Below are 9,954 nucleotides of genomic sequence, written 5' to 3' on the forward strand. Positions count from 1 at the left end.
TTGGGGCCTGTCATACACGTGACCGAACTTCGGGCAGGGACCCACTTCCTGGCCCTCCTGGCATCCCCGGGCCAGCCATCCTGCTCTCCCACGGCCCGCGTCTGGCCGACTGGGGCAGGAGTGGGTGGCGCGTGGCTTCCTCGAGACGGCTGCCCGTGGAGGCAGGATGGGCACCGCCGGGCACCGGGCTCTGTGTGGGCGGCAGTGCTCCCGCAGATTCCTCAAAACATCTGATGTTCTCCCAGGTGGGCTCAAAGTTTCCCGTTGCCGTGGATTTGACAGACAATGAGAAGATGCCAGCAGATCCATCTGGAAAAGTGAGGTCAAGCAGAGAGAAGTCATCAAAAGCAAGTAAAGACAAGAGGTTGGTACCCAGGGTCCAAGTTACGCAGACGCCCCCACCGTGCAGTGCTCCTGGGCAGCTAACGAGGGCCCGGCCACCTGCCTGCTCCAGGGAGTGGGGGCAGTCCCTACGCTCCCCTGCAGCGACCACGGCTGCTGGGGGGCCTGCGTCTCTGTCGTCACCTGTGTTCACGCTGCGGGGGCGTGCTTGCTCAGTCCCGATGCCGACCTAGCCTGTGGCCCCCGGGAATGCCCGCTGAGCCCCTCACCCGTCCCCAGCCGCTGCCAGGCGCTGTTGGCACGATGACCCACCCGAACTAAATCTGTGCACACGTGCATTTTGCCAAGGAACCGCTCACTTCTTGCCTCTGCACACGAGGCACTGAGCTATGATTCCACTGCTCTGCACCCAGCACCTCCCCCCAGACTCGCTGGGGGGCTACGGGCAGCCGGGGACACTGCTAGAAGACCCCGGGGCTTGGGCACTGTCTCCTGGGCCCTTCATGCTTCTCCAGCTCCTCCCTTCTGACCTGCACCAGCCCCGCTCTGGGCACCAAAAGCCCAAGTGGAAGTGAGCTGTGGGTGTGGGGGGCCTTGCCAGGGGACCGGCCCGACCGCCTGGCCTGCACGTGCTGTGTGTTCCAGTGCGCTGCACACTAGGTGTGGCACGAGAGGCCTGGGACGCGTGAACTGCGAAGGGCTGTTCTTTCTGGGGAGTTATGCCTCCTTCGTGCCTGGAACACTTGGGGACAGTCTCGCCGGTCCGCACATGGGATGAACCTCCGGCCACGTGGAATGATTTAGATGAACACGGACAGCAAATGTCCCTTCACAGCTCATGAGTGTCGCTGTCAGAGAGCCCCGGCCTCCGACCACCCTGTAGTCAGGGTCAGAGGTGTGGACACTCGAGGTCTCTGTGGGGCAGGGTTGGGGGGCTGCTGGGAGGAGCTTGCCAAGCCAGCATAGACCCTGCTGCAGGGGTGGGGCCGGGCCTTCAGGGAGGGACCCGGCCAGGAGGAGCTGGTTGCATTCCCAGCAGACTCAGTGCCGGCTCCACGGCCAGGGTGCACGCCGGGCACTGCCGCCCCTGCCACACGCCCACGGCCAGGGTGCACGCCGGGCACTGCTGCCCCTGCCGCACGCCCTCCAGAAGGCTCTGCCCTCTCAGTGTCCTTGTATTTAAGGACAAGAATATGTATCATCCAAACCCCTGATGTTAGCAGAGCCAGTGTGTCTAAAATCCTGGTCTAATACATCCTGTTTAAGGATCTGCTACAACTCTGTGTTTCCTACAAAGACAGAGACCTTCCCCTGCGTGTAGCTTTCGGTCCTGAACGTGTCGTTTCTTACCTAGACTTGAAGTTGACAACACAGTGTGTGATCTCGCCGCTTCTAAACACCTAGGCCTGTCCGAGCTGCTGCCGGGAGGGGGAGCAGGTGGCCTCTCGTGGCCTCTCGTGGCCCCACCGTGACTGCGCCGTCGCGCGTCATGACTGTTCCTGAGTCCCGGGACCACGGGTGGCCTGGAGGGAAAAGCAACATGTTCTCCCCTGTGTGGGCAAGGAGTCGCTGCGACTCGACACGACGTGTAAAGTCCTCTCCCTCACCCTTCGTGTCCCCAGCGCCCTCCGAGAGGGGTGTCCGGAAGAAAACCCGAAACAGCAGCCTCAGAAAGCACACAAGCGCAGAGGTCGGTTTCAGGGGATGGAGCTCCTCGAGGAAATCGGGCCTGCCGCACAGGACTGGGAGGATGTGAGTATTTGTCGGCTGTGCGTAAAAATAAACTGTTCTGGGAAGAATCTGGGAACGAGCCACACCTTTTCATAGCACGTGTTCTCTCTGATCACGGGACCGTTTCCCGGCTTGCCCGGGATCCCGGTTAGAGGACAGGGGAGTGTTTCCGCGGCAACCGAGCCCACAGATGCATTGTGCCACCACGTGATCAGTGGAGACGCGAGGGACACGCCTGTGGGGTCCTCGCTGACGCTTCGTGCCCAGCAGAGCCTGGTGGGGCCGTGAGAGATGCGGCCAGGCCGCAGGCTCGCCGGTGTTGGTGTGGTGCGGAGTGCGGAGGCCGGCCTCTTCTTACGCAGCCGCTGGCCATGTGCGTCCGTCTGCAGGTCCTGGTAGGTGCCTGCTGTGTGTGCAGAAGGGGTCGGGGTCATGAGAGTGATGGCAGCTTCCCACCCTGAACGATGCAGTTACCCACCCAGATGCTCCCTCCCTAGAGTGACTGACTCAGAGAATCTGTGTGGGCTGACCCAGATGCTTCTGTGCCCTTGCTGCCCACGGGTGTAGGAGAGCCTGCCTGCTCTTCCCGGCCGCCCGCGCTCTGGCCTGCGGGTCTCACCCCTAATGCAGCGGCTCCGCACCGAAGCTGCCCGCAGAGCCCGTCGGACAGCTCCATTGTCACCTGTCTCCGTGGGCCTGGGGAGGGGCAGGGGAAGAGGGAGTGCAGGCAGAGGGCCTGGGCCGTGCCATGGGGATCCCCCCATCAGACTCTCCCCTCCTCTCAGAATCTTTTCCTTCCCAGCCCCGAGAACTGTTCCTGCCCTCGGGTCAGCTTTATTCTCTCCAGATCCGTTGTCTACAGCTGTAACCTCCTCCTTAAATACCCCGAACCCAACCTACGGCTTCTAAACGTCTGTGTCTCAAGCTTCACATTGTGGAGCGAAAGTCTGTTTGGTGTTAGGAAGAGCTCTGTGCTCACAAGCCTGATAACCTAACATGAAATGGGCCAGTTCCCAGAAAGACGCCACCCGCCAGAGCCCACACAAGGAGGAATAGATGATCTGAATGGATGGCTAGCCATTACAGAAATTGAATCAGTAATAATTTTCCACTGGGTTCGCTGGTGAATTCTATCAAACATTTAAGGAAGAAATCATACCCGCTCTCTATAATCCCTTCCAGAAAACACAGGCGGAGAGAAAAAAATCATCACTCGTTCCACGAAGCGCGCTTTTCCCTGATATCAGAACAAAGGTGTCACATGACAGAAGAACTACAGTTTCTCCCGAACGTTGATGCAAAAATCCTCAGAAGGGGGCGCCTGGTGGCTCAGTGGGTGAAGCCTCTGCCTCCGGCTCGGGTCGTGGTCCCAGGGTCTTGGGATCGAGTCCCGATTTGGGCTCTCTGCTCAGCGGGGAGCCTGCTTCCTTCTCTCTCTCTGCCTACTTGTGATCTCTCTCTCTGTCAAATAAATAAATAAAATCTTTTTAAAAAATCCTCAAAAAAATTAGCAAATGAAACTTAACAACATATAACAAGAATTAGACACCATGACCAAGTGCCGTTTATCCCAGGTGTGCAAGGGTGATTCAGCGTTTGAAGGTGAATTTATGTAACAATAAAGCAGAGAAATAACATGATCGTGTTAGTGGATGCAGAAAGGAACATTTGACAAAACCAACGCCTATCTGTGATAACAGCTTTTAGCAAACAAGGAAACCAGTGGAACTTCCTCGACTTAATAAGGAACGTACAGCTACAGTGAACGTCGTCCTTCGTGGTGAGAAACTAGAACCACCCTTTCCCCTGAAGGTCAGGAACAAGGCAGGGACGGCGCTTCTGAACATCTCTCCAGCATCATGTGGGAAGTCCTAGCTTTTGCAACAAGACAAGAAAAGTAAAAGATACACAGATTAAGAAGCAAGAGCTACAACTGTTTTTGTTTTCAAATGACATCATTGTCTATGTAGAAAACCCAAAAGAATTGACAAAAAATTCCTGCAACTAAGAAGTGGTCATGGCCACATTGCGGGGTCTAAGATTAATATATAATAGCCAATTGCTTACCAGTACGTCCGCAACTGACTGGGATTTGAATTTAAGAACCTGGTGCTAGATACAAATCTAACAAAATATGTCAGGATCCATCCGAGAAAACAAAACTCTGATGCCAAAATCAAAGAACCAAGTGAGTGGAGAGGAATCCCATGTTCATGGATGGGGAGACCAGAGATTCAACACCGTCCCAGTCAAGATCCCAGCAAGCTGTGCTGCGGCGGTCGACCGCCGATGCTGACGTTTGGATGGAGAGGACACACGGCTCAGAATCACACGGACACTGAAGGGGAGGCACAAGGTCGGAGACTGGCGTTCCCCGGCCTCAAGGCTCCCTGCGAAGTGCGGTAATCAGGACGCTGTGGCGTTGGTGAAAAAGTAGACAGACGGGCCACTGGGTCAGAGAAACAGACCCAGGGAGGGCAGTGACTGACGTTCGACGGAGCGAAGGCGGCGTCTTCAGCAGATGGTGCTGGGACACGTGCGAGACAAGGAGTCGAGAGCCAGACCGCGCACCGTCACGGAAGCTGACCCAAAGCGCATCACAGACCACAAGGTAAGACGTGAAACGGCAACGCTGGGAAATACAACAGGAGAAAGGGCAGGTGACCTCGGGCTGGCAGGGAGTTTTTACATAGAACAACACCAAAGGTATTGCACAAAAAATTGATAACTTGACTTCTTTTAAAATATAAAATGTTTTCTCTACGAAAGATGCTGTGAAAAGAACAAGACAAGACAGAAACTTGGAGAAAATACTTGTAAAACACATCACTGGATAAAGGGCTGCTACCCAGACTGTAGAAAGAAAACAGAGCTCAAGCATCCGGTCTGAGCAGACGCCTCACCAAAAAAGATGCAGAGGCATGAAGTGCTGGAAAAGATGCCGCTAGTGTACGTCATTAGGGGACTGCACGTTAAAAGGAAGAGATAGCACTCGCATGCGTGCGGACGGCTCTAACCCTAGTCACTGACCCGCCAGAGGCCGGTGAGGGTAGGAGCAGCAGCAGCAGCTCTCGTTCACCGCTGGTGGGGACGCGGGACGTCCCAAGTGCCAGCACTTGGGACAACAGTTTGGTAATTTGTTACAGAATCAAATGTACTCTTACCTGGAGACTCAGCAGTTGTGCTCCTTGGCAGTTACCTGAAGAGCTGAAAACTTCGGTCCCCGCTAAAGCTGCTCACGGATGTCTGCAGCAGCTTTACTCCGTCACCAGGAACAGTCGAGACGCCCTGTCTGCGGGTCCCACGGAATGTCATCTGGTGTTAAAAAGGAATGAGCTACCATGCCATAGAGAGACCTGAGGGAACCACAAATGCACGTTACCAGGTGAGAGAGCCAAGCGGAGAAGGTGACGGCTGTCTGACGTTCTGGAAAAGGCCCAACTCTGCAGACACAGGAGGACCGGTGGTTGCCGGGAGGGAGGAGCAGGGCGCTCAGGGCAGCGGAGCCACTGTGACCGCGCAGTGACGGACACCTGCCACTGTCCAACACAAGAATGAGCCCTGGCGGGCACTGCGGACCCCAGGTGACAACACACCCCGTCAATTCCGGCGGGGGGCCATGAAGACCGCTCTGCAGGAAGGAAGCCTCTGCTTTCTGATCTGAAACTGAGACCTGAGATTGCTGACGGGAGGAGGGCGCACGGGAAGGGCCGGGAGAGAGGAGCCGGAGTGGACTCCTCCCCGGGGGGGGGGGGGTGCTGTGCTCCAGTCCCCAGGCCAGGGGCCCGCAGAGGCCCGGGGCATTCGCGGGCAGGGTCGCAGACACAGCACTTTCCACACAGCTTTCCTCGGGAAGCCACCGCAGAACGCGTTTCTCCAAACAAGGCAGCAGAGCGGGAAAGAGGAGTAGATATTCCAGAACAAAAGACACCGACCAAGAGAGCGCCTGGGAGCCCCCAGGCCACCCACTGTGCGGGTCACCAAGCCGGAGTGCGGCGAGGAGCCTGCAGGGTGTCTCCTGGGCAGGCAGAGGAGGCTGAGCACCCGGCCAAGGGCGGAGGACATTGCGGACGCCGTCACGGGTGTGTCAAAGACGAGGGAAGCCTTCCGAAGGAGCAGTTCTTAATCCACAGACAAGGCCGATTTCTACGGGGAAGAAGCGGTCTGCGGTGGACACCGCTGGATGGGCAGCAGCTACAGTCGCCCCGGGGGCAAGCCCGGTGCCCCCTCGCGGGGCGTGTGATCTCTGGGGGTGCAGTAAGGGTCATTGTTCCCAGGAGAACCCACACGGCGCACACAGCATGTACTAGTGGACCGTGGCTCTGGCCAGTAGTGGGCTCTTCGCGAAGTGTGGGGGAATGAAGAGTTACCGGCGGATTTGGGGCCGTGCAGCGCTGGCGCCCCGAATCCCACGTGCCACAGTGGACAGGTGAGAGCTCTCCTAGTCTTCGTGACATTGCCTGAACGTCCCCGTCACCCCCGGCTGTGATGGCTCTATGCGCGGGGACCTCCTGTGCTGGGCTGCAGGCGGCGTCCAGGTCACACCCCAGGGAGGCCGAACAGAGGAACACAGGGGAGCTCGGAGGACGGGCCCCTCCTTGGGGGATGGGACAGGCACAGTGCAGCAAACACAGGTTCCCACTGGCCGGCGTCTCTCAGGGCAGAGGCAGGAAAGACCTGCTCCGCCATGCTGGCCACTCCATCCCCCCAAGGGCCCAGGGGACTGGCGAGGAACGTGGGATCTCCCTCAGCGGTCAGGGACCCCGGGTCCTGTGGCTGTGTCTGTGGGGCGAGGGGGCAGTTGCAGCCCTGCCCTCCCGGGTCAGGCGTGATCTGGAGGGGGATCGTGGGCAGGGAGGGGGCCGACCCTGGCCGTGCGAGCAGGAGAGCCTCTATCCCTCCGTCACCGGGCGCTTACTCCAACAGCTGCCGGCCAAGGGGCCAGGCAGGGCCCTGACGGGGACCCCGGGAGGAGCAGCTCACGGCTGACCGAAGAGACTGCTGTGCTCCGAGGGACAGAGGGCGTGCTCAGCAGCCCCGGGACAAGTAGGCCCCTCGGGGAAGGCGGGCTCTGGCTCCGGGGCCAGAGTGCTCCTGGCCTGTGCGCCCGTCCGTGGGTCTGGACCGCAGCCCTGCCTTCGCGCAGGCCCCGCAGCCCGCTCACTCTCACCCCTCCCTTTCTCCCCAAAGGCTAGAAAGCCGCAGGACGATGCGAGGCACGTGAGCCTGGGGCCGACTTGGACGCGAAGCCGCCGGCTGGGCGCTGGGCGCTCTCGCCGGACACCGGCCACTCTGGCCGCCTGCCTCCCGGCCTTGCGGTACGTGGTGTGACCTGAAGTAGTCTGCGTCCGAGGACCCCGACAGTCGCTTGTGCCGGAACCTTCAGTCCCGCTCCGGAGCTCACCGGGGCCCCTTCCACGGGCGTCCAGGGGGTCCGACGCCACCAGGGCTGCCTCTCACGGCCTTGTCTGCGGCTCTTTGGAGGCTGTGCAGGGTTTAAGCTGGAATAAAAGAGAGTCTGGGAACCGGCTGTGCGATTTCCCTCCCGGGCCCCTGTCTCTGCCCGTCAGGCGGGCGGCGTGTTTGCGTGTCAGCCCCTGTGCCCCGCACCCCTGCCGCCCCGGTCACCCATGTGACCTCGTGTCCGCGGACTCCTGCGTTTCGGCGGGGGGAGGGTTGGAGGTCCGTGAGCGCCCTCCCTGCCCCCCCCAGCCCCTACACTGCTGCTCTCCCGCGGTCTCCCATTCCTGCTGGCGCACCTCGGCCCCCGCCCTTCCCAGCCAGCCTCACCCACGCCGGGCAGGCCCGGCCCGGTTTCGTCTCTGCAGGGCCGGCTGGTTGAGCGTTAAATTCCAGGCCTTAACCTTGAAAATGTCCTTCATTTGACTTTTCAGCTCCTTGACCTCTGGGTGGGAGGGAGGTGGTTAGACCAGGCCTTGGGTCCAGTGACCCCCACCAGACCCTGGTGTGCTGTTCCCGTGCGGCTGCCCTTGAGGGGACCAGCACCAGCTCATCTCTCACCCGGGGACCCCGCACAGCCTCCGGAGCTGGCCCCACCCCCAAGCTCCACACAGGGGCGGCGGGTGGATTGGCCTAGAGGGGAGGGAGCCTGGGGCAGAGGCTGCCGTCCCGGGGCCGCCCCTCACCCCTCCCTTGGCTTAGCCGGCGGTCTCCGCCTCCCTCCCCCTAAGAACTGTTGGGGTGACGGTCCCGGCGCGCAGAGCCCACTGGCTGTGCCTTGCGACGCTGCAGGAGTTCGGGGCAGTAGGGGCCAGACTAGAGGCCTGTCCTAGCTTGGCCCTGCTCCTGACCCGGGCCTTGTAGACTTGGCCTAGGGCAGGGGAGCCCTTCCTGGCCCCTGACGGACATCTTGGTGCCCCCCTGCTGCGTGATCAGGTCTCCCCTTCCCTAGTTCCTGCGCCTGACGGCCTGGATGGTGTGTCCTAGGACCCCCTCCTCTGCCCTGCAGCCCTGGGAGGGGGAGGGAGGAAGAGGTGAAGGAAGGGCCAGGAGCCCCCGGCAGGGAGCAGAGATCGTGCTGGGAGTTGGGACGGTGGGGCCCGTGGCCAGGTGTCCCCACCCCGGGGCCTGCTCCCGGAGCAGAGCCATGGCCCCGCGCACATACCCAGCCGGTCTCGGGGCCGTGACCCCAGCTTTCCTGCAGGTGGCGCCTCGGGTTGGTTCTGGGGCTCGGCGGCCGGCAGGGCAGAGGCTGGGCTCTCCCGGGGCACGCACCAAGGAGGGCGACTGCCTGCCCGCAGCCCAGGGCAGGGCCACCCCATAGGCCGTCGTCGGGGGCGTCTGCCCGCCCACCTCGACCAGGCACCTGCATCGTGACGTCCTAGGCTTCCTCAGAGGCCGGGGCCTCGGGAGGGTCATGCCTGGCCCACGGCTGGGGCCCCTCTCTTCCCACCAGCCACCATGCTGTCGGGAGCACGCGCCCTTCGCTGCCCCCCACGTGGCCACCAGCCAGCCCAAGAGAAATGCTCCTGCCCCCGCACCCGGGTCTCAGAAGCCCCCGGTGTGGCAGCGTGGCCAAGACATGGCCACAGGCCTCGTGGGCAGAGGTACTTTCAGGTAAGCACAGCTGGTGCTCAGGGTCGGGGCACGGCGGGCTGCTGAGAGGAGCTGGACCAGACCGAGGCTGCGGCGTGAGGGTCAGGGCGGGGCCCAGGCCGAGGCCGAGTCGAACGAGGTCCTGCCGCGTCAGCAGGGGCTGGTGGTGCTGCTGGACTGAGTGGGGTGGCCGTGGGGCGCACGGGCCGCTGGGGCTCCTGGCGTCTGTCCTCTCGGGCGTCCAGACGAAGGCTGGCTCTTTGCACCATCCCCACAGGGCAGAACGGTCTCAGGGCTTGGGGCTGCGTGTGTCCCCGTGCACAGAAAGGCACATTATGGGGCTGGGAGCAGTTGGCCCGTCCCTGCGGAGCCAGAGCTCACTGGGAAAACACCCCTACCTCCCAGCATGAGACCATGACCTCCTTTTCTCCCTGCTGGGGAACGCTGGAGGGGAGGCCTGCCATGCCCGTGCCCGTGCTCCCGGCCGGGCCCGTCCTATCCTCCCCGTGGGGCCCGCATCCCCGTGCTCCCGGCGGGGCCCTGTTCTCATCCTCCTGGTGGGATGCGGTCGCTGGGTCGCCGGATGGAGCGCGGTGCAGACGTGGGGGACCGGACCTCCAGGGCTGGCCAGAGGTTTTCCGCTGTCACCGCAGGAAGGTTGGGTGTGTGCCTGGGAATGCTGTCCCCTGGACTTGGCTCCGAAGGACCAGCACAGGCCCCTCCCTGCGATACTGCCCCCCCACTGACCTTCTGGGCGTGGGCGAGGGGGTACCTGCCTGGAGGGGACCTCGGGAGGCCTGGGGGCTGAGAGCAGGAGGCATGACG

The 9,954-nt window shown here is 61.4% G+C and overlaps 1 protein-coding gene across 1 annotated transcript in view; it reads left to right on the forward strand.

The window, feature by feature from the left end:
• The window catches only part of LRRC27 (leucine rich repeat containing 27), a 32,085-nt gene extending 24,468 nt beyond the window's left edge, over positions 1–7,617 (forward strand). The window contains 5 exon segments of the mRNA XM_032312255.1: positions 246–364; positions 1,747–1,901; positions 1,904–2,094; positions 7,264–7,329; positions 7,331–7,617. Coding sequence (XP_032168146.1) covers positions 246–364; positions 1,747–1,901; positions 1,904–2,094; positions 7,264–7,329; positions 7,331–7,414 — 615 coding nt within the window. The 3' untranslated portion in view covers positions 7,415–7,617.
• Positions 7,618–9,954: the final 2,337 nt, after the last annotated feature.

This window comes from Mustela erminea, chromosome 14 (genome assembly GCF_009829155.1).
Source record: "Mustela erminea isolate mMusErm1 chromosome 14, mMusErm1.Pri, whole genome shotgun sequence".
Classification (NCBI taxonomy): Eukaryota; Metazoa; Chordata; class Mammalia; order Carnivora; family Mustelidae; genus Mustela; species Mustela erminea.